The 24,902-nt window shown below is 42.7% G+C and overlaps 4 protein-coding genes across 4 annotated transcripts; 3 read left to right on the top strand and 1 right to left on the bottom strand.

The window, feature by feature from the left end:
* Positions 1 to 1,441: 1,441 nt before the first annotated feature.
* Positions 1,442 to 3,815, top strand: SSB1 (Ribosome-associated molecular chaperone SSB1; the record flags this gene model as incomplete). The annotated part of the gene is made up of 6 exons (XM_037324900.1): positions 1,442 to 1,484; positions 1,688 to 1,865; positions 2,012 to 2,177; positions 2,254 to 3,077; positions 3,209 to 3,492; positions 3,547 to 3,815. 6 exons carry the CDS (start codon positions 1,442 to 1,444, stop codon positions 3,813 to 3,815), a joined length of 1,764 nt encoding a protein of 587 aa, XP_037176702.1.
* Positions 3,816 to 6,070: 2,255 nt separating this feature from the next.
* Positions 6,071 to 6,817, top strand: CGCA056_v009652 (uncharacterized protein; the record flags this gene model as incomplete). Its single annotated transcript, XM_037324899.1, has 1 exon — positions 6,071 to 6,817. One exon carries the CDS (start codon positions 6,071 to 6,073, stop codon positions 6,815 to 6,817), a length of 747 nt encoding a protein of 248 aa, XP_037176633.1.
* A 1,240-nt stretch (positions 6,818 to 8,057) lies between these two features.
* On the top strand, positions 8,058 to 9,053 carry CGCA056_v009651 (uncharacterized protein; the record flags this gene model as incomplete). Its single annotated transcript, XM_037324898.1, has 2 exons — positions 8,058 to 8,164; positions 8,363 to 9,053. 2 exons carry the CDS (start codon positions 8,058 to 8,060, stop codon positions 9,051 to 9,053), a joined length of 798 nt encoding a protein of 265 aa, XP_037176689.1.
* Positions 9,054 to 12,509: 3,456 nt separating this feature from the next.
* On the bottom strand, positions 12,510 to 12,758 carry CGCA056_v009650 (uncharacterized protein; the record flags this gene model as incomplete). Its single annotated transcript, XM_037324897.1, has 1 exon — positions 12,510 to 12,758. One exon carries the CDS (start codon positions 12,756 to 12,758, stop codon positions 12,510 to 12,512), a length of 249 nt encoding a protein of 82 aa, XP_037177016.1.
* Positions 12,759 to 24,902: the final 12,144 nt, after the last annotated feature.

The raw sequence follows: 24,902 nt of genomic DNA, 5'->3' as shown, positions 1-24,902 counted from the left end.
GTTGACTGTATCGTCAGGTAACAGGAGGCGAGCGACAAGTCATTTATGTTGCAGAGCGGTGGGCGAAGTTGTGGGCGTGATGGTGGGGGATAAGGGCTTCAGGGTTGGGTTGTGTTCCCTAGACAACTATCGGCAAACCTCGTCCAAGCGCTTGCGAATCCACCAGTTCCCCTCTCAAGCACAAGGGCCGCACAGATTTGAGATTCCCGTGGTCAGATTAGCCTATCAATGCGCATCAAATGGTTCTCGAAGCCCACTTTCAGCCAACGTCAACGGAATGTCTTGAGGGGAGTCGGGGAGCGCTGAACGTTCGTCTGAACAGCGAGGGCAACACAGGAGAGCCAATCGTTCAGCGGATATTGACAAGTATGGCAGGACCCTTTAAAAGACGCCTGAGGGGAACGAAAGGCCCCATGTTACCTAAGTCTACTATGGCTGCCACGTGCAGACGGATACGTAGGACATAGGCACATCACACAGGGCCGGGCAGCAAGAGAGAGGGGTCGCTGCGGGCGAGGTCCGACTGTCGGGATGCCCGACATGCGCATGACGGGCTTCAGGTTGCAGACTCGGGACAAAATAGGAGTTGAGACTGGTTTGCCGCTGGGAGGGAGGGCTCTCCTGTTGTGTTGCCACAGGAGGCCGGAAGTCCACTGCCAGGCATCTGGGTTGCTTGCTCAAGCCGAGTCAGGCGGTGAGAAAAGCAATGTCGGGGCCGAGAGTTGGGCGGCGGCAAGAGAGGGATCATGGCAAAATGAGAGGACGACTCGTAGGCAGTCGGATTGTCACGGTATCAGACGGAGACTCACCCGGAAGTCACTGCTGTAAGGTCCTGATAGAGGAGAGACTCTCTCGCGACCTGCCTGGGTACAGACATTTGACCGTTGCCGGGCAGTCACAGCAGTCACAGCACCAATGACCGTTTTAGCAAACGAGTATCTGGAGGTAACCTGGCCAATTCAAACGATGGCAATCCCAGCCACCACCTCATTGAATAGCCGCCGTGCGCATCCCTCTCCTACACATTGAAGTCCAATTCAATGGCAGCTGAGGGCGAAGCGAGGGGAAAGGAAGAAAAAACCAAGGTGGACAGGGGTACGATAAGATAAGCCCACCAAGCCAGGCGGGAAAAAGGGCAAAAATTCCTCGCCGCCCTCGAAATTTGTGGCATTGCGCTAGGCCGGTCTCACGCTAGAGGGGGGGTTGGTGGGGCCCCGGCCCAGAAAAAAAAAAGTCGAAATTTATTTTTTGCCGGCCTTGACAAAATCTCTGTTCGGTTGTGTTGAGTGCGAGAGAGAAATTCTTTTGAAAGGACCCCACGTCGCCCGCCCGCCCTCTTTCACATATCTTCCTCCTCCGCGCAATCCTCCAACCTTACCTTCCCTCCTCCACCCCTCACACAGGTCGACTTTGTCTTGTGCAATATCCCAAATTCTTCAAAATGGCGGACGAGGTCTACGATGGTGCCATTGGCATCGACTTGGGTAAGTTGCGCAACCCCTCCTCATCGTTATGATGCCCTTCTTGTCGGCCCTCTTTGCGGGGTGAAGAAACATCACCGATCATCGCCACCACAAACCACCACACATCAGCCAAAAAATCCCATCACCACTCAGCGCCCACGGGCAAACACCATCTACACATCGCAGAAACCAGAAAGGCTAACATTTTGTCTTCCTGATCAAAGGAACCACCTACTCCTGCGTTGCGACGTACGAGGGTACCAATGTCGAGATCATTGCCAACGAGCAGGGTTCTTTCACCACCCCTTCTTTCGTCTCCTTCACCGACAAGGAGCGTCTGATCGGTGAGGCTGCCAAGAACCAGGCTGCTATGAACCCCATCAACACCGTCTTCGATGTTAAGTGAGTAGCCGCGCCTGTATCTTTCGCTGCTCTGATGCCTCTCTCTGGGCCGACGGGAATTTTCCCCGCCCAAGGAGGGGTAAAACAAAAGAAGCCGAAAAAATTTCCATCACCAAACACTTTGCTGACTAGCCGTTCCTTCACAGGCGTCTTATCGGTCGCCGCTTCGATGACCCTACCGTCAAGAAGGACATGGAGTCCTGGCCCTTCAAGGTTGTTGACGACAACGGCAGCCCCAAGGTTTCCGTCGACTACCTCGGCGAGACCAAGACCTTCTCTCCCCAGGAGATCTCCTCCATGGTTCTCCTCAAGGTACGTTTCTTCTGCTGCTCGGCTTGTACGCCGGGCGCCAAGTTTGTGCGACGCAACATGTTAACACCCCAAACAGATGAAGGAGATCGCCGAGACCAAGATCGGCAAGAAGGTCGAGAAGGCCGTTATTACCGTCCCTGCCTACTTCAACGACAACCAGCGTCAGGCTACCAAGGACGCCGGTGCCATTGCTGGCCTGAACGTCCTCCGTATCATCAACGAGCCCACTGCTGCCGCCATTGCCTACGGTCTTGGTGCTGGCAAGTCCGGCAAGGAGCGCAACGTCCTCATCTACGACTTGGGTGGTGGTACTTTCGATGTCTCCCTCCTGAACATCCAGGGCGGTGTCTTCACCGTCAAGGCTACCGCTGGTGACACCCACTTGGGTGGCCAGGACTTCGACACCAACCTGCTCGAGCACTGCAAGAAGGACTTCCAGCGCAAGACCAAGAAGGACCTCTCCGGCGACGCCCGTGCCCTCCGTCGTCTCCGTACTGCTTGCGAGCGTGCCAAGCGTACCCTTTCTTCCGGTGCCCAGACCACCATCGAGATTGACTCTCTCTTCGATGGCGAGGACTTCACCACCCAGATCACCCGTGCTCGTTTCGAGGAGCTGAACGCCAAGGCCTTCAACGGCACCATTGAGCCTGTTGCCCAGGTTCTCAAGGATGCTGCCATTGAGAAGTCCGGCGTTGACGAGATCGTCCTCGTTGGTGGCTCTACCCGTATTCCCCGTATCCAGAAGCTTCTGTCCGAATTCTTCGACGGCAAGAAGCTCGAGAAGAGCATCAACCCCGACGAGGCCGTCGCCTACGGTGCCGCCGTCCAGGCTGGTATCCTCTCCGGCAAGGCCACCTCCGCCGAGACCGCCGACCTTCTCCTCCTCGACGTCGTTCCCCTGTCCCTTGGTGTCGCCATGGAGGGCAACATCTTCGCCCCCGTCGTTCCCCGCGGAAACACAGTTCCGACTATCAAAAAGATCAGTCGTCCCGTTCTCTATCGTCTCGAATCTGACTAACATCCACACACAGGACCTTCACCACTGTTGCCGACAACCAGCAGACCGTTCAGTTCCCCGTTTACCAGGGTGAGCGTGTCAACTGCGAGGACAACACCTCCCTGGGTGAATTCACCCTTGCTCCTATCCCTCCCATGAGGGCTGGTGAGGCCGTCCTTGAGGTCGTCTTCGAGGTCGACGTCAACGGTATCCTCAAGGTCACCGCCACTGAGAAGACCTCCGGCCGCAGCGCCAACATCACCATCTCCAACTCTGTTGGCAAGCTCTCTTCCCACGAGATTGAGAACATGATCAACGGTATGTTCAGCCTGCAACCACAGTGATCAATGACACTGCTAACGAGTATCATAGACGCCGAGAAGTTCAAGACCAACGACGAGGCCTTCAGCAAGCGCTTCGAGGCCAAGCAGCAGCTTGAGTCTTACATTGGCCGTGTTGAGGAGATCATCTCCGACCCCACTCTGTCCCTCAAGCTCAAGCGTGGCCAGAAGGACAAGATCGAGCAGCAGGTCTCCGAGGCCATGGCTGCCCTTGAGATCACCGACTCCGCCGCCGAGGACCTCAAGAAGCAGGAGCTCGCTCTCAAGCGTCTCGTGACCAAGGCCATGTCTTCCCGCTAAAGGGTTTTAAATGAAAACTAAAAATGGCCTTCGGGCCTGGCGAAGGGTTGCTTATCTGGTTCAACTTTCTTGCGTTTGGGTGGCCCAACAGAATCAGGCCAGGATGCGAATAATTTGGGTCAGGTGATATCAAAAGGCACTTAAAAGTTCCTCTTTCTTCCAGCCGCCTTCCTCCCTCTTATACCTCCACACCATCTCTCACACACTCACGACACATGGCATGCCTCTCGGGAGAGAGGGAATGCTTTCCGGGTGCCGTCTTCTACGGCTTTCATAGACACTGTAGAAAGGATCAGGGCGACATGAAATGAAATTACGTCTACGTTACTTCTAAGTCTTCATTTTCGCGTGGTATGTTTTTGAGAGTGATGTCGTTACTGTTGGTCTTACCGTCGTCGTCGTCGTCGTCGTCAACGTCGTTCCCGCTCTCGGGTGGCTCTGATGTGCACTTCATGCCCTGGGGTGGAGACGAAGCATGAAGCCCAAAGACGGAGGACAGAGCCCAGAGAGGATTAAGGACGGAGACAGAGGGGGGAGACAGAGGGGGGAGCCCAGGGATAGACATGGAGGACGGAAACAGGAATGATGACGAAGACGGAATTATGGCCATACCGGTCCCAGTGTCTCATAGAAGGAGTCTATTCTTCATTTCTTCGGTGTTCCAGTATTCGTGCCAAAGAACAAGTAACTATCACGTGGGTTGTTCACACTTATCTTGTCTCTGAGGGCGCATAGTAAACTATCTTCATGATAGAGACGAATTCAATTGCATTGGCGTGGCAGTGACCAGCAAGTCTTGCTTAGCTCGCTGTTCTCAAATCTGCGAAACAGAGAAGATTATGCGGTATCGTTTCCAGGTTGCGTGGTTTCCAGATTCATGGCCGGGCCTTGATTGACTTGGAACCCTGAAATCAATTCGGAAACTACAGCATCAGAGTCGGGGATTGTTCTCGCCGACATTGTTCTTAGCTAAACTCGTGCTTAATTACGTTTCTGAACACCAACCAAGCGGTCAAAAGAGACATCCCCTGGCTCAGAGCCGACCTGAACCTGATCATTTCAAGTGAAACATCTTCAAAAAGTCGCAGAGCATCCTCTCAGCGGTCCAAATACTCAAAAATCAAAACAATTGATCTGGCCCGGACTTGAACCGGAGACCTTTAGTGTGTGAGACTAACGTGATGACCAACTACACCACCAGACCATTTAAATCATTGTGGAGATCGCGAGGACAAGATTGCCTTGAGGGAGGGGCAAGGCGCATGGGATCGTGGTCGTCAGAGCTCAAGCGTGGGTCGCGGAGTGCTGGCCCGCTTGGTGGACCGAAGCCGGGCCGGAGTCCGGAATCCGCAGGTTTACCGGACATCTTGGCGACCGCTTTGGTACGGCGTGCAAGACTAATTTTGCCAGCCAATTTGTGTCTTGTGCGCCTTGAAAAGTTTTTGGTTACATGGACGAAGTTAGTTGCCAGCAGTGGGAAAAGGTAGGCGGGGAGATACTTTGCTGCGTTTATTATATATACGGCAACATGTCCTATTTCTAATAGTGGCTTAGTAGTCGAGTCTCGACATGAATAGCTTTGAGACCGCTTACTACGGGCCCGAAGTTGTATTTGCGTTCTCTTATAAGTAGACCTATAAGGAGAGCAAGTTTCACTAGCGACATGGGCTTCACCGTGACATGTCTAAGAGTTTGCGAACCTTGGGACATCTTCATCTTGGTATGCAGTCATACAATAAGCTGACTGTTAGTTTTCGAATCGGTGCTTGATTGCAACCCAAAAGTCTCCGAACGGGTTTGTTGCAGTCGTTCGCTACTCAAGAAAGACTAATGCTAGAAGGTGTTGCTAGGTTTATTTCTGAGTAACGGTCTCCAATGAGAGCAAGGCAGCTAGCTAGAATGAATTGTTAATATTGGTACTCTCAAAATTTGCCAACCCAGAAAAGTGACATCATTAGGATAGGTAGTCTTAGAGATGAAGTTGAAATAAAACTAACAAGGGGAAGGGGCCAGCGCGGAGTAGACTTGCCACTGTGGGGCTCACAGACGTCAATTAGGTAACCCCCCTCCCCCACCCCCCTCCATTCTAGCCGTCACTCCTCCATTTTCATTGTCTCTCGACCAACCGATCGCCGGCTCATCACGCCTGAACAGCGGAGAGCTACCAGGAGCAGCCTCTCATCTAACACGACGGTCCATCATACTCCACGCCTAGAACGGGCTGATCCGGCACATGCCCGTCAACCTCCACTGCGATGGCTATCCGCGTTTTTGACAAGTTCTTCGACCTCCCCCAGGAGATCCGTGATCAAATCATCTCGTACCTTTGCCTCCTCCCGTATCCGATCCAGGTAGGACCGACAGTCGACACAGAGATACCCTTCCCGCACGACCTGCTGCTTTCCCACCCACTTCTTTACGCCGCCGGCTCCGCCATCTTCTACGAACAGAATCGTTTCATCCTCAACCTCCGCGGCCGGCCCCGCGCCGCTCTCGAGCGCGCGATATGTGACGGCACGCCGTGGCTTCTGGGAAACACTAGAGCCCGACGCCGCGTCAAGTTCCTGGAGCTCTTGCCCGGCCGCCTGGGAAATGCATTCCAGAGCCACATATCCCCGGCCGTGGCGGATATGATTCTCAACGGCTCGCTGCGCCACCTCAAGCTCGTGCTGTATCCGACGAGCACCGACAAGGTGGTCTTCAACCATGATGCCGTCGATGCCCAAGGGCGGCGGGCGGCGATGACGAGGCGAGACGATGCCTTTACCCAGTCGAAGCCCTTCAAGGCCTTGCTGCGGTTACTTGCCGACCCGGATCTGGAGACGGCGGAACTCTTTGTCGACCCTATCCATCGCGACTTCTGGTGCGATTTTCATGAGGGAGTGGCGTGCTGTAAGGGCCATCCCAAGGGGCCATGGCAACTGATTCCTGTAGACTGGAAAAAGCTTGCTGCAAGCTACGGTCAGGATCATGAGCTGAGCATTGTCAGGGTAACCTCGTGATGTCAGTTACACAATCAAGGCCGTCTTGTTATGACATAGTATCCACCTGATTCGGTGCTTAGCTGCAGAGGCGTGTATGTGTCTTTGGGGGTGGTCAAACGCCATAAGAGACCACGGATTTCCAGGATGACGACACGGAGAGCAGACTCACGATCGATATACGGGTTAGAAGGTTCACCTGATTTTACCTGGGTAGATATGTGGCTTAGTCTTGTGGTTTAGTTCTCGTTTTAGACTACTACAAGACTTTCACGAATGCTCCATGCCCAGCTTCGGCCACCTTCAGGACATAGTTGAAGCTCGGTAGCGGGTTTTTACTTACTGAAGAAGGTCAGTGGTGTCACCACTGTGGCTCCTGACTTCTCAGTCCAACCCTGTGTTATTCATGGGGAAGAACATATGTGGAGTGCCGCAAAAGTCTTAGTGAACTCCAATGGCAGTTTATGAAACTTAACTTTCCAAAAGATTGATAAAAAAACCCCTCCTATTCGCAACGTTTTTACATCGACTCAACTTCACTCTATTCCCGCAGCTTTCAATTCCTACAGCTCTAATCGAACATCTACAAACTGGAAACGTCGGCTACATCCGCATTTTGCTCAAGTTCAACTTGTCGCCATGGACTCAACAAGCAGTTCCCGACTTCCGCCCGAATTGTGGCATGTCGTCTTCAAAACGTTGGTTCAGCAGTACGCTCACCAACCTCAGCAGCCCGATCGCTATCTCCTTAAGTATGCGTGTGTCAACCGAGATTGGCAGGCCTTTTTCGAGAAGGAACATTTCCAAAAGCTCACGGTGAGCCCGAAACGCATGCATCAGCAACTCGGGAACATGGTCCCGCGGCAAAGACGGCTTGTCCGCCACGTCTGGTTTCAAATCGAGATGGCGACTTACCCTTGCGATTGCTGTCATAAGCCTCGTGGCGACAACTTCAATCACCGGGAAAGATACTGGGAAAGATGTTACAAAGATACTGAAAATTGCTCAACAAGCTTTGCATGGGATTTTCTCGATCCTGAAAAACTGGTCGCGTGGCACCGATAATGACGGACTGACTCTTGAGATCGGCCTTCACTCCCCGAGTGATTTTCATTACCGCTTTCAGCACTATGGGATTGATTCATCATTTACTCAAGCTCCGGAACACTCGTCAATCGGATACCAAGTACCATCAAAAAATCCGATGTCTGGATGTGTCAGTTGTTGTCGGACAGCGATTTCTTCACTGTGGTCGGACATGATGTTGTACGGCCTCGTCTTCATGGAGGAAAGCTTTCCCACAGTAGACGTGGTGCACCGTCTTCTCGTTCGCAGACAGACTCGCCGAATTCTGTCCGTAACATTGTGGGAGAATATGGTCAAGGCACTCCCAAATCTTGAATGTTTACACCAGGAGCTCTGGAGGGTGCGGGTAAACCTTAATCATCTACAATTCAGGTCAGGTAAGCCTACTACACCACTTTCCTTCGCCCCATTCTCTCTTCCTTTCTTTTTTTGCCATTTCTTGCGGTGTTCCCGAGCTAAAAGTGAGGCAGTGGTTTCTAGGGTACTCTCCGCACTATGTAATTCTAGTGAGCTTAAGAAGCTGGTGGCATTCGGAGAAATCAAGCCGTCACTCGCACCTGGACCTTACGAAGCGCTTTCCGAAGAGCTGAAATCCGAAGAGCTGATTCACCGTCTCGCTATGAGCACCTGTAAATTGGAGCAGCTGTGCTTGTCCTACGTTGTGGACGCCTTCAAATTCTTAATCATCGCTGAAGGCCAGCCTGCCTTGCACTGGCTGAAGCTTGAAACCATAGCACTTACATCGCCAAGTTTCCACATCGGAAATGAAGCGGGCATAATACAGATGCTTGAGACAACTGCAAAACTCGCACGTAAGATGCCGGAAGTGCGAACTTTGGAGCTTTGGAATGCAGAAAAGAGCCATGCTTTCGCCTTCACCTGCCGCATCACCCCCTCCGCGGTTGAAATCTTATATAGGGCAACTTGGGAGTTCAAGCTCGCGGGCTCCGTTGAGAAACTGTGGGAAGACTTTGCCCAGGAACGGAATCAAGGACACAAAGTCAGTGTCCAAAGGGGCCAGTTGATCAACGCCAGCGAATTGAAGTCTCATAGGGACGCCATACACGGTCTAAATTTGACGGCGGAGGTGGTACATCCCGTGTCGTTGATGCAAATCCGTCGAGGGGAAATCATTTCTGCAACTGAGATGCCACCTATGGAGCAGCAGTAAAACGTTCAAAATTATCTCAAAATCCCGTGGATTCTACTCAAGGTGTTTAAGTTGGAAGTAAATTTGACAAAGTTTACAAATCGGGTTTCATTAGCTCCATACTTCAATTCCAGTTGTTGTTGCTAAGGATAGGTTTCAGCGTCGCATGTATTATGTCGTGTGTGCTCGCCTATTATTGCTGCTCGCCTAACTGGAAGTCAATCCTCAGGCTTGCGTAAGAGTAGAGAATACGATTGCCAAAAAGGTTCAGCCGAAACATATTTGAAAGATAGCAGCCAGGCTATCAGCCAAATTTTGAATCCGGTCACCTTGAAGGCATGAGATCAAGCGAGTTCAGACACCGAATACCCGAGGCAAACGGTCCAAAACTAACCAAATCCCTTAACGAAACCCACCTCAAAAGCTTCGAGCTTCTTTGTTGGAGCATCCCAAGTAACATGAGGCCCATTGCGGGAAATGTCCCGGCCCCCGGCGCGCCGCTAGACCCGCAAGCGCCGGGTGGGGCCGCGAGGAGCCCCGTAGTCAGTTTGACGGAGTCTTGGCGAGGCCCCCAAACCAAGCGACACTCCCCCTTCCGGTTCCCTCTCCTATTTCATCTAAGAATGGCACCGAAACACGACGGTCGAGCCTCACGCCGAGTCCGGATGCTACCCTCCGTCCCCCGGGAAGATCTTTTCATAGAAACAAACACGCAAGGGCCCCTTACAGCACCATCGCATAGGCCAGCACAATCGCAAACCGCCAAGATTGATAGATTGCTTCACATCGAGAAAGAGGAACCAGAAACCCCCACGGCCTCTATTTACGTGCGCAGATGGGGGTGACTCTCAGACTTCAAACGTCGAACAGCTAGCTGATCCCGCGCAGCTTGGCGCGAAACTCGCACGAATCGGCTGTGCTACCGACCTTGCTCGCCTCAGTTTATCTTAAGCCTCAGTTTATCTTAAGCACAAAACCGAACAGACTGTGAGATCTGTGTCTCGCTGACATGGGGGCCAGGAAGCCATTTCTTCGAACGAACTTCGGGACAGACTTCCGCGGCAGCGGTAGCGGTCGCGAAACTTGGGACGACAAGCCGCGGCGGTCTGTCCGTCCAATCTTGGCGCGTGTCGGAGGGCAGAGGGCCTCGGGGCCGGCCCGCCGCCCGAGTCTGGCTTGGCTTTGGCTCGCGTTCAGCCATTCTGCCTGCACCGCCGTGGTGGTGGTTTGGCATCGGATCAACAAAGCATACCCCAGGGCCATCCCTTGGACACCGTCGAACACATGCCAGCCACCAAACCGTCCCCCTTTTCCCTTTTCGTGGTGACGTCAACCCGGGCTGTGGGTGCGTATCATCGTCGGGATTTACAGGGCGAATGGCTGTGTTCTGTTTGCTCTGTCCAAGGTTCTGTCGCTCATCTCACGTTCCGGCAGATGCAGGGAAACTCTGTCAGAGACGGGCGCGGGTGCCGATACTGTATGCCAGATTCCGACGCCGATCCGCCAACGCGACAAGCCGCTCAACGGCCGGAGATAGATGACTTGTACATCGCTGGGTCGCGTCTTGCCTGCAGTTCAGGTGCGCCAGACAACTGATAGAGACCCGGCCTGACTCGTCGCGTCTGCACGAGACCTGCTGTCGAGCGCAGCAAACGTAAGAGCCCTGCAAAGCAGAGTTGCCTTGAGGGGTTCCCCCGTATCGACTTTGGCGACTTAACTCCAGCGAGTGCGAATAAACTCCGAACCTGCAGTTAACTTCCCGAGACGCAGGACAATATCGGCTCAAAGGGCGAACCATCAACATCCGCGTCACTACTACATTCCATTCACGACCGTTGATCATCTCTTGGTAGGCGACGATGCTTTTCGCTAGATAGAGAGAGCCAAGAGGGCCAAGAGCGATAACTCAACGCTCTAGTGGGAAAAGGAAATTCGAAGAAACTCGTCAGACCTCTCCAGCTGGCACCAGGAGTCGCGCTCAGCCTCGGCATAGCGAAACCAACCCAAAGCCCCCCCGGCGCCCCGCGCCTATCGTGATATTGTCTGTCTCTTGTCATGTCTCTACTACCCCACGTGTCTCAAGAACCCCCTCGTCAATCAACCACCCGCTTGTCTCTCTGTCTCTCTCCCCGCCCTTCTCATCTCCCTCCTAAACTCTCTCTTTCTCTGTTTCTCAATGTGCCTCGAGCGACGTCAACCAACTGCCACATAACAAACAGTAAATGGGTAATTAGCAAGCAACGCGCAATCCTGATTCCATAAAAATGTCAAACATGGCGGTCTCCAATCCGGCACCGACACCCCACACCATTCAGCCCCCTGCCCATCCTCCGTCAGTCAATCAATCAACCCAAAGCCAACACGCCAACTGTCTGGTTTGAAATGAGTCGTAGAGAGAGACAGAGAGCAAGAGAGATGGAAAAGGAGGGGTGGCGAGGACTGGAACCAGCGCATTCCACCACCCCCTCTTCGACACTTGCGCAACCTGACCTTCTCTTGCCAACCGCCCATCCGGGTCACACATTCTCTCTCTGTCTCTTCGCATTCTTTGCACCCTTCCCTGATCAGCGGGGTCAGATGTCAGATCATTGCATGAAGAGATCCACATGTGAAGCTTGGTTTTCTGTCTTCATACCGCCGTATTTCTTGTGTAGATTTGCGCGCGCTGGCACTCTGTCTGGGGCCAGCAGCCATTCACTGGCTCCCCGCTTGCCCCAGGGTTGTTAATCTATCTCATCGTCTATCTCTCTCCTGTCCCCCACAGGCTCGCTTGACACATGTGATTCCTCCTTCCCTTGATCCGCGTAACCCGACAATGTACTGCGTAGAGCCATCAAACCTCCAATAGCGGTATACCCGAAGCAGCAAACCTGTCTGCCCACCACCCACATCCTGCATGGCGACTTTTTCCTTCTCCCACTTCTTCAACTGGCGAATCGCCAATTGCGGATTAGTCTACGCAAAACCACCAGACTAGCGTAGCCGTTGTTATCAAATCAGACAGAATATGCAGGCAGCAAGTTAGTGCACCATGCAAAAGAAAACGAGACGGAGGTTTGGCCGTTCAACTCCTGTGGTATTTTTTTCCTAGTTTCTGTGTGAAAAGATACTTCTTTTTGCCTGGTTTCTGTGCATAAATTTTATTCCCATCCCGTTCCGTCCCAGACTCTATAAACGAATGGGCTTCGGTTTTGTCCTGTATCTCACGTGGACACAATTTGCCTGGTCCTCGCTATCCGTGCAAATGCATTCTGCTTCCCGAGAAAAGAAAAAGAGTCGTTAAAAAAAACCCAGAGATCCTGCGCCATGTCCTTGGGAGTGGTCTTCCCATTCTAACTCGCTTGCTGATAATGATCAAAAAAACCATCAGGGTTTCCTGCACCTAGCGACGAAATCTTGTCTTGCTGCCGCTCCAAACTTTGACACGAACCCTTCTCGCATTTAGATGCGGGCAGGTCAGAAGATCATCGCCCAAATTTAGGACAGGAGGGCGGGGTGCCAGTCCTCCTTGTGCTCATCGGGGTGCTCGCCGTAGTGGACGGGGCCGAGCTTGAGGAAGCGCAGGCCGTTGCTGCCGGCGCTGCTGACGCTGGAGGTGCGGCGCTTGATGGGAGCGGGCGCGGGCGAGGCGACGGCCGTGGGTTGTTGTTGGACCTTGAATGGGTAGGAGGAGGAGGTGGTGGGGGCGAGAGAGAGGAAGACGGAGTTGTCGACGGGAGAAGACATTTTGACGATGGTGTTTGGTGTTTGGTTGTTGTTGTTTGGATTAAGGACGGTGTGGGATGGAGGAAACAGGTCAACTGCTTTTTTTGTTCGAGACGGATGGTAGAGATTGAGCTTTGGACTTGACTGAGAGGAGCGGCCAGCGGATAATGAAGGTTGAGAGCGTTGGAGAATGAAATAACGTGCGTCGAAGAGAGGGGACGCTTGTTCATCTTTATATGTTGGACATACCGGGGTCAGCGGAGGGCAGACCTGGCGCCCCTCCCCCTCCTCGTCCATATCTCTCCTGGTGGAGGGACGGATGGTTTGAGTCTTGGTAAGACGACGGAGAGTGAGGTGACTTGTTGCCGGCCGCCCATGTCCGCTTCCAACCGGGTAGCAACCGGTTGCCAAAGACGCCGGGGTGCGTTTACGGCTGCCGCGTACATACTTGCCAATTTCTATCACTCTCTTCTTTCCCAAAATTTGAATGGCGCGCCTGTCGCACCGAGGGCGCACCTCTCTGGCGCCCAGCCACTTGCGCCGGACACATTGTTTTACGCAGACCGTATGGGGTTTGGGGTGGCAAGCCAAACCGGGCAGGCCCAGGCAGGATAGGGAAGCATGTCGGATGGATGGGACAGGATCAGATGGGATGGGTATGGGATGCCGGGATTGCTGTGTTGGCTTTGCGTCCTCCCCCACGGCACGGACACACAAGAAGGCATGCGCGAGGAAAGGCAATGATGTGCGTGGTAGCTCTGCCGTTGTGTTGCGGTGCCTTGTCTTGGCCTCTGGGTAACTCTCTCAGCCAGCCGGGGTACGCTGTGATGCAAAACAAGCCACGGCCAAGAGATCTAAATTTTGATCTCTCTCTACCGGGGCTGGGCTTCATCTCGCCCAGTTGTTTCGCACGGCTGGGTACCGAGGCGTTTCATTCGAGGGAAATGCAGCTTCGCTCGTACAGGAAGGCGGCGATAACAAGTCAAGACTCAAAACTTGCCAAGGCGCAAGAAAATCGAGAAATATTTAGAACACGCAGGATGAAAAGGGTCCCTCTGGGGAAAATAGATCTGCGGCCCACCGTCGTGGGCGCTTCTGAAACCACTTATCAAAAGCGCTCACCGTCAAGTGTCAAAAATGACCGGGCTTTGCGACGACGTCGTTATTTTTGCTCTGTGCTTTTTGGGACCTAGACCAGTCTATTGAAAGATCGTCTTGACATGTGCACGTGGGCCCGCAATTGGCTGAGCCCATGTCGGGCGACAACGACGACGGCGGACGAGACGGGAGAAGAAGAGAAGAGAAGCGGTGGAATGATAATTGGTCAGAGGCGGATTTCTGACAAACGGGTGGGCGAAGCACAAGGAAGAGAAGGGAAAGTGTTCGCGGGCGGGCGGATGTATCCTTGCATCAATTGCCTGCGTTGAGTCTACTTGTAGCAACTCTGGCAACTCTCTACGGCGCTCGCTGTCACGTTGTGTTATCCGCAGCTGATGTGGGGTTGGTGCGCTTGAAGAAAAAAAGAAAAAAAGGAGCGCGAGCCACCCGCAATAAAAAATTGTGAAGCGGGGGCTCAGGGGGTGTGTGGTGGTGAGTGGATTGTAGGCGGACGGGTGCATCCTGAAGGCTCGCCATCATGAAGTTGTGAAGAAAACATCACCAGATTTGATATCAGAAGACCGGAAGTATGACAAAAATGTGGAGAAAGCCGGCCCTGAGGCTCTTGGAGGAAAACAATACCCAAAGCGTGAGGTAGAGTCCAGAACCCGAAGCCAAGTTGCCGGGCCCCGGAGCGCCGGTCGCGTCTCATTGGGCGCGCCAGAGACCAAAGAGGATTTCTCGGAAGGACGAGAATCGGCAATTTCGCTCCGGAGCAAAGGAGCACACCTCGGCTGCGTGTGGGGTACCCGGAGACTGCCGGCTTTGAAGCCCTTCTTGCACGCATCGCTCTGTTCCTCCTGACTGCGTTGCGTCTTGTTCCGTTCCGTCGTCTCCACCCAACCAATCCTTCCCTTCCTCTGACATACAGTCCGTTGCACTAACAGCGTCCGCCCCCCCTTTTTTTCCCCGCTTATGCAAAAACATGAAAAAAGCCTATTTTACGCTATAACGCGCATTTTTCCGTATCATATATAAAACGCGCTAAATCTATTACTAATACTTTAATTACTATTAATTACTATAGTTATAGTAGTATTTAAATATATAATTATATAATACAAATATAAAGTATACATCTAATACCTCTATAATAGTTAATTAATCTATAAAGATATTATTAATTTAGCTAGTTATTTTATCTTCATATTAATTAATTAATAAAAAGTATATTTTATTTTTATAAAACATTAAAATAATATTTATTAAAAAATAAAAGAAACCCTATTATATAACTTTATATATTTATTTAATATATAATTTATATGGTTTTCAATAATATAAAAATATATTAAGAAATTTAATATAGTTTTTTAGAGTAAATAGCTTTAGTAGTTAATGAAAATAATAACTTTTTAAATAGTTTAATTTATTTATAGTTAAAAGTTTATTATTATATATATTATATTTAATTACTAATTACTTATTATTAGTTAATATATATCTATAGTTTATTATATTAAATATGTTAAAAAGATATTAAATAATAATAATAATATAATAACATTTAGAATAATAAATCTATAACATACTTTACCAGTCAGCCGCATATATCAGTCAGCTGCACACTTTTTCTATGACGCGCTTTGTTCCCAGCCACTTAAACCTTTAACGCGTAATATCTCAACAACCGCTATGCCGATTTACACCTAAGAAGATAAGATCATTCTTGCTATTGAGGCGATCCGATCGACATATGCTTTAGGTTATAAACTTAGTATGCGAGGCGCTGTAAAGATATAGTATCCCTGGGAGTATCTTATGCGACAGAATAAATAATTAACTATGCTGCGACTATATCCAGCCCTAACGATATAAACTTAATCTGATTAAAGAGAAAACACTTCTCTGATATGTTATTAAGCAGGATTCTAGAGGATTTCCCTTGCGACTTACTAGTGTGGAAGATATAGTGAATCTCCTGCTGTGGATGTAGAATAGGATACTTATTAGGAAGTATTAGGCTAAGAGGTTTATTAACTTATAGCTGACTCTGTAGACTATATTTAATTATCTATATAATTATTAAAAGGCACTTTAAGAGGACCCAGAGGTTATTTTAAAGTGGTTTATATTATTAAGTAATATAATAGCTAAATATAGCATTAATAATAAGGATCTATATAACTTTAATAAGATTAGCTTTATAATAGGTGTTATTATTAGTTTAATAGTTATTATATATATTAACAGATATAGAAAAGTGAAATTTATTTAGCTTAATAACTATAAATAGGCTATAGTTATTAAGTGTATTAATTTAAGGGGATAATATATCCTACTTTTTATAATTATTTAAAGGTTTTATCACCTTATTAACTAGTTAATAAAATTAGGCTTTCTAAGCAACTAAGTAATTAAACTAACTACTAATAGATAGACTGATAATAAAATTAGCTTAGACTAAATTAAGCATTTCAAAAAGTATATTTAGGCTTATATAAAAGGTGTCTATTAGATGCTTATAATCAATACATATAAGAGCTATTTATCAGCTGAATTTAATAAATACTGCAAGCAGAATAATATTATAACTATTAGTATGCCTCTATATTTATCTCACTTACTCCAGCTATTAGATATTATATTATACTCACCTTTAAAACGCATATATAGGGATGAAATCAACCTATTCATCAAATCCTCTATTGACTATATTATAAAGTCTAAATTCTTGATTACCTTCTATAAAGCCTATAAGAAGATCTTTATAAATAAAAATATTAAATCTGCCTTCTATAGAGCTAATATTTTACTATAAGACCTAAATTATATAATTAAGAAACTTGATATATATATATAAATATTTACACCTCCTGCAACTAATCCCTCAACACTACTAGCTTAATAGTTATAAACACCTTCTAACTAATATAAAGCGCTTTTATAATTAAACTTTATTAAAACTTAGATCTCAGCCTATTAGGGAAGCTCTCTAACACTAATAATTAAAGCAGTTAACTAGCTAGCAAAAAGTATATCAGTAATAGCACACTTAATTATAATTTTAACAGATTAGGTGTATATACTTCAGGATGCTAATATAGCGCTTACTAAGCGCTAGAGAGCAAAAAAGATATATATCCAGTTTAGAGGAGCACTTAGTATAGCAGAATCTCAGGTTATCCTGGAAGAAAAAGGCAAAGGGAAACATCTAGCGCCTTAAGAAGGTGAAGATAGGGGTCTATCGAAGAAGGGTCGGTCGGCTCAACAGCGTTGTGGTGTGTGCGGCAAGACAGGCCATAATACGCAAACGTGTTCTAAAGTATAGAATCGTCTAGTGAATCAGATGCTAATGAGAGCCAATTAATTTTCTACGTTCTGGTTGTAAAAACTTATATGATGTTTGAAAGATGAGGAAAAGTGCGCAGCTGACTGATATATGTGGCTGACTAGTAAAGTATATTAGCTATTAATAATTATAATAATAATATTATTTAAAAACTAAAAAACTTATAAATTAATAAATATTATTAGTTATACTAAATAAATAATTTAATAATATAAATTATAATCTAATATTACTAATAAGATGTAAAAGTATAAAAAGTACTATTAAAATTAAAACAAAATAGAAATATAATATTGTATAAAGCTTTTTAAATTACTATAATATTGTACTAATCTATTTCTTAAAAAGATATTAAATTTCTTATTTAAAGCTTTTAGAATCTAAATTATTTATTTTATAATTAGTTAAAAGTTAAATTTATTTAGCTAAATAAATAAAGAATTTATAATTATTATTATTTACTAAAATAATAAGTTATAATATAAATATTTATATTATATATAATAGTATTATTTTAATTAATTAGTATTTATTAATAAATTTAATATTAATAAAGATATTAAGATATAGAGAACTAAATAAATATTAAAAAAGTGTGTTATATTTTAAATTATAGAAATTAATTAGTTTTTAAACTTTTATGTATAAATCTTATTAGTTTCTATATTAAATGATATCTTGTATTTAATTATATATTATAATATAACTAACACTAATAGCTTTTTTAATTAGCTATAAAAATATTTAATTTCAAAATATAGATATTTTTAAAACTAAATTTTATTATTATTATAAATAGCTTTTTCTATCATTACAAATTTTAAGTTAAAGATTTATACTAAATACTAAATATTAATTTTAAGTTTCTATTTCTATATTTACTAAGTTTTAACTTTATCAAAAAGTGTTTAAAGAATCTAAAGTAATATATTAAGAAAATATATTTAAAATAGAATAATAATAAGAACAATATTTAGAATTTTATAGAATATCTATATAATTATATTATAAAGATTAAATATTATCTATTTTAAATTAAAAGGTATTTTTATTATTTATTTATTAATTTCAATAACATAAAGTATATATTTAATAATTTTGAATTATAAAAAAGAGGATAAACTATAAATATCAACGCTAATAAGTAATTTAAATTTTTATTATATAATTATAATAAATCTTAATTATATTATTATAAAATAGAAAATTATTAGATCTATAATTATAATTAATAAAACTATTAAAGGTTTAATTATAAATATATTAAAATGTATAAAATATATTATTATCTATTATTTTTATTAATGGCTATTTATATGTATTAATTTTATGTATATTGCTAGCACAGGTATAAGCGTATACAGGGGCGTAGTATATGCGCCTATATAGTATAAGGTTATAGATGTGGTAATTTTATGATAAAAGGTAATAATTCTGAGCATTTATGAGCATTTAATTGTATATATAAGAATAAGGGAACAGATGTATTGTGATGAGTCTGGTTGTTGTTGTTCGCAGGTTGCATCCTCTAGTAGGGAAAAGTGAGGGGAAAGATAACCTGAAACGTAACCTGCTAAACTGCTAATTACATAAGGTGCTTATGTAACTATACGTATTACATAATCAATATTATAGTTATAAGTTATAATAAATCAAGTATTTTTATATAAGGTTTTATACCTTAAACTTTATTAGTTTATTTTATGTAGAATATTAAAGTAAGTTTAGCGTCATTATCATTCTTATATTATTATTACTATTATTATAAAAGAATGTTATATGTTAACATATATAATACCTAGAATATATTATTAAAATTTATAGTAATAACTTACAATAATAATGTATTATTATAGTTTATAGTTAGAGATTTTAACTATAGTTAGAGATTGAAATTATAATTAACTAAAAAATATTAAAATAAATTATATTATTTATAAATCTAAAATTATAGTAATTCTATTATTTTTATATATATAGAGTAATAATATTAAATTTATAGCTTTAAATAAACTTTTTTATAGTTAAATACATTATATTGAAAATTATATATACAATTAAATTTTATACTATTTTTATTATATTACTCTCTTTCTCTATCCTTTTTTAAATAATATATTTCTATTAATAATACATTATTTAAAATTTTAATTTAGTTATTTTTATCACTTAGTTTAAATATATTTTACTGAACTTATAACTATATTAATAATATCTATAATATTAATAATACTAATAATAAAATAAAACTACAAAGTTTTAAAATACTTATAAAGCTAGCTATATTTAATAATCAATAGCTTTAACTATATATATTTATTATATTAATTAATTTTAATTAATAGATGATGGATTTTTATTCGATAGATTAATATAATATTAAAGTGTTAATATATTAAAATAACTTTAATTTATTTGAAATTAATATTATAATGTTTCTAACTAATATTATTATTATTTCTCTTAGTAATTTAATATATATTTTTATATAAATATCTCTTTCTAATTTTTAATAATATAAATAAGAATTAGAGTAAAATATTATATTCAAAAGGCGTTAAACTACTCTTTATAACAAGCGCTATTGTTTATAAATGATTTAATTAAATTCCTAATATCTTTAATAAGATTTTAAATAAAACCTTATTTAATAAACTAATATTTAATAATTATAAACTACTTATAAGCTACTATTTATTAATTGTAATTTATATAGCCTTTTTTTAAAACTTTTTATGAATCTTATATTACTTATTATGAATAGATATAAACTATTTTATAAAGCTAACTATTTAATCTGAAGCTTTTTAAAATAAATTTAATATTTTTAATATAAATAAATAAATTAGAAATATAATATTTAGTTAAAATATGTATATAAAGTTTAATAATAAAAAATTTAATAATAAATATTATAAAATATTTATACAGTTATTTTTTTTAAATATTTAATATTTATAAAATTATTAAACTTATAATTAATTACTTTTTATATATTAGTTAAAATACTTATTTAACTACTTTTCAAAAATATTTATATGTTAATTATTATTCTATTGGAGATTAATATAATACTATATTACTATTTAATAACAAAATAGATTTTACTCCACTTTTTAGTTTATTTAAGAGAGAGAATGATATTAATTTTTAAAATATTTAGCTAGATAACTTCTTTAATAAATAGATATATTTAAATAAAAAATAATATTAATTTAGATACATTAATTAATTTCCTCCAAATAATAATAACAATAATATTAATGTTTTTTTAATTATATAAATAAATTATTTCTATTTTAAATTAAATACCATTATCTATTTTTTAGTTTCTATTATTTATATTCATGTATTAATAAAACTAAAGCTATTATATATAATATTTTTAAGAATTAAATCAAAAATGAATAAATTATTATTTTTAAATATTAAGCAATAAATAACTTAAATCTATAATAAAATTAGTTTATTATTATTTGTATTTTTCTCTTTTTTAAATATATCAAGAAATAATATAAATATATTATTAACATTATAATAAAAAGCTATAGATATATTACTTATAAATTAAACAGTTTAATAAAAAGTTAAGTTAATTAAAATTAAGTTAAATTAAAATAATAATATTAAAAAAAGTAGAATATTTTAAAATTAGATCTTCTATAATAGATTTTGTTTTATTTTCCCTATGTTATTATTATTTTTTAATAAAAGTATTTTTTTAAAACTTTTTATAATAATAGAAAAGCTATATATATATATATAACATAGTTCATCAGTCAGCCAGCCGGACTAGTCAGCCAGATGTTGTTTTCTAAACACTTTTACGTCTAAATCACTTAAACCTTTAACGCGTAAAATCTCAACAACCATAATGCTAATCTACACCCGAGAAGACAAAGTTATTCTTGCGATTGAAGCGATCCGATCGACACATGCTACAGGTAATAACTTAAGCATTTCGCATGCTATAAAGACCTATAGTATCCTAAAGAGCACCTTAGCTGATAGAATGAACAACTGACTGTAATGCGAATAAGCTTAACCCTAACGACATAAACTCAATTTGATTAAAAAGAAAACACTTCTCTAATACGTTATTGAATAGGATTCCAGAGGATTTCCTTTCTGCTTTAGTGGTGTGGAAGATATGGCTAATCTCCTGCTGTGAGCCTGTAATAGCAAGCCTGTTGGCAAGCGATAGGCTAGGCGGTTTGTGGACTTACAGCCTGCTCTGAAAACTAAGTTTAATTGTCTATATGATTATTAAAAGGCTTTTTAAGAAGATCCTAAGGTTATATCAAAGTGGTTTGCGCTATTATGTAACATAATAGCTAAGTATAGTATCTAAGAGGGGGACCTATATAATTTTGATGAAACTAGCTTTATAATAGGTATGATCACTATGTTAATAGTGGTTATATATGCTGATTAATATAGCAAAGCAAAGTCTATCCAGCCTAGTAACTATAAATAAGCTATAGTTATTAAATATATTAATTTAGGCAGGTGGTGCATCCCTCTATTTATGATTGCTAAGGGTGTATATCACCTTATTAGTTAGACTATAGAATTAGGTTTTCTAGGTAACTAGGTGATTAAACCTACTACTAATAGATAGATAGATAATTAGATAGGTCTTAATTAGATTAAATATGTTAATAAACATACTAAGAACTAAATAAAGGGCGTCTATTAGATGCTTATTATTAACAGCTATAAAAGCTATTTATCAGCTGAATTTAATAATTACTGCAAATAGAATAATATTATAACTATTAGTATGCCTACATATTCATTATATCTACTATAGCTATTAGATATTACCCTTTATTCACCTTTAAAATATATATATAGTAATAAAATTAACTAATTTATTACAGCCTCTATAAATTATATTATTAAGTCTAAGTTCTTTATTACCTTCTACTAGGCCTATAATAAGGTTTTTAATAAGGAAAACATCAGGTCTGCTTTCTAAGGCGCTAGAATTTCACCATAGGACCTAGACTATATTATTAAAAAGCTTGATATATATTTATAGATGCTTACACCTCTTATAGCTAACCTTTTAACACCTCCACCTGAGCACTTATAAACACCCTCTAACTTATAACAAACTATTTTGTAGTCTAACTTTATTAAAAATTATATCTCTGCTTATTAAGAAAGCTTACTAACACTAATTATTACTATAGTTAAGTAATTATTAAAAGGTATATAGGTAATAGCATACTTAATCACTATTTTAACTAATCAGCTTTATACCTTTGAGGATATAAATATAGCATTTACTAAGCGCTAGAGGGCTAAAAGAACATAGGTCCAGCTTAGAGGGGTATTTAGTATAGAGGAATCTTAGGTTTTGCTTAAAGGGAAACAAAAAGGGAAACGTCCAGCACCTCAAGAGGACGACGAGGGGGGTCTATCAAAGAGAGCCCAGCTAGCTTGGAGACGCTGTAGTATGTGTGGTGAGACTGGGCATAACGCGCGAACCTGTTCTAAAGATGTTGAACCCTCAGGAGATTCTGATAGCGACAACTAGTAGTTGATTTAATGCGTTGAGGTTGAGAAATACTAGATGTTGTTATGTATGTGGGAAAAAAACGTCTGGCTGACTGGTCCAGCCGGCTGACTGATGAACCACGTTATACTTTTTTTATAATATAAGTTTAAAAGCTATTAAATTATTAGTTTTAAGATCAATTTTAATAATAATAACCTTTTTAATAGCTTTTTTAATAACCTCTTTAATAATAATAATAATAATAACTTAATAAGCCTTCTTAATAAATTAATAATTTTAATTAATAATAAAATAAAATATAAAAAAGAATCTTTAATAATATTTTATATTAGTTATTATACTTATTATTATTTATATATACCATTAATAATAAATAATAAATAATACCTAAATAAGTTATTATTTACTTATTAAGGTGTATAGTAATATTTAAGAAGTATTATAATACCTTTAGATCGTAAAATTTAATAGGAATAAATTAATTAAAGCTATTAAAATAGGTTAATTACTTTACTATAAATATCTATATAGTATTAGGCAAATTTCCATATATATATAGGGATTATACGTACGTAATTTCAGTAAAAAGGGGGGGCGGACGCTGTCAGTGCAACGGACTGTAGCATTGCCCGACACGGCCGTCATTGCCGCTAGTGGATTCCCGCCAGTAGCCGGCCGCTCGGCTGCTTGGGTGGTTGGCCTCCGTATCGTCGGGTGTTTGGTACGGGCTGGTGCGGTATGGTGAGGTATGCCACGGCACGGCACGGCGCCGCCTGCATTGCCATGTGTTTGTTCCTGCTTGTAGGATTCGGAATCGAATCCTGAGCTCGATCGAACTTGCCCTGCATTTGTCTTCTTCCCGGGCACTGGATGCTTCAGCCCTGTGGCTCCTTCCCGCTCAGAAGATTCCTTATAGGATTGTGGTCCATGATCGGTCACAACGCGGCATGCAAAATTGTCGCTGGCCGTCCTTCGTACTTCATTGTCTCGGCTGCACACGACACTAAGATGAAGTGCTGCCCGACAGTTCCTCCTTCCATATGGCCATGCTGGGGCGAAACTTTCGTTCAGGTCTCTGACCTTGAGTCACTCGGCAAAGCCCAGCTGTCAGACAATGGTCAACGTCAGCCGGTCGTCATCGTTGCTCCAGACCCGAAGCCGCGAGTACACTTACTCGCTCTTCCCACTTGCGCAAGACCAAGAGAGGGGTGAGTGCAAAGATTCCGCATCTAATGCCGCCTCGGGGGACTTTCACGAAGACCACCAACAGCCGCTTGATAGTTGATGGGTGTTGACCAGTGCCTGCAGGTCTTGTCACAAATCAGGCAACACTCCGAATCCTCTCCATCTTGATGGACACGCCTGGTCATTATCACCAAGACGATACCTTTTCTGATGCAAGATAGGGGTTAGGCAAGCTCTCTCTGCCCTTTCACTGCGTCATGTAGATTCGGCGACCGCGAGGGGTTCGAGATAGTCTGCAATTTGGGGGAGCAGGTGACGGTTACTCCCTAGTGACAAGTAACTCGTAACCAAGTTCGAGAAGGATGACCAACACGGACAATGAGATGGTGTCAAGGCCGCCTCGCATGCAAACTGCGGGCCGCTCGCGAGTTCCTCGTACGAAGTGGGCAAACAAGGTGATCAACAGTACGTTGGGTGGCACAGCAGCCCATGCGCAAAGGGCGGTGATGCGGAAATGAAGCAGCCACCATGGGCAATCTGTCATCACCTTGGTGAGGGGAAACCTTGTTGCTGATTCCTTCTACCCTCATCACAACCGAGACGCATCTCTGGTGATGAGAGCTTGCATTAGTGGGCACCTGACGCATATTTGCTTGTGGATGGCACGAAGTACTGTACCAAACGATACTTGACGCAGTCGTTCCAACATCGATGAGTATGTCTTCGCTTCCAAGGATGCGTGATGGTTGCCTAGCGTCCCCTCTATCCGTCAAGGAACGCAACATTCCTCGCCGGTCAAGGCTGGCACTATGCGGGTGCAGGCTTGGTGCGGATAGGGGCTAGACATTTCGAGCAATGGCTGCGGGATCAGGAGCGTCGAACAAGGGCAAGACCGAGCTAGGGCGAGCAAAGACGCATGATGTTCGCCCGCAGCTTCGTGTCCGGTGTTCAACGGGTGTCTCGATCCGCAGATGTTCACCAAGACCGAATCCACGCTCAGGCG

The sequence above is a fragment of the Colletotrichum aenigma genome (assembly GCF_013390185.1).
Source record: "Colletotrichum aenigma strain Cg56 chromosome Unknown KSG_Cg56_contig06, whole genome shotgun sequence".
In the NCBI taxonomy this organism is placed as follows: domain Eukaryota; kingdom Fungi; phylum Ascomycota; class Sordariomycetes; order Glomerellales; family Glomerellaceae; genus Colletotrichum; species Colletotrichum aenigma.
The sequence above is the reverse complement of the archived record's forward strand: the minus strand, read 5'-3'. Positions and strand labels throughout refer to the sequence as shown.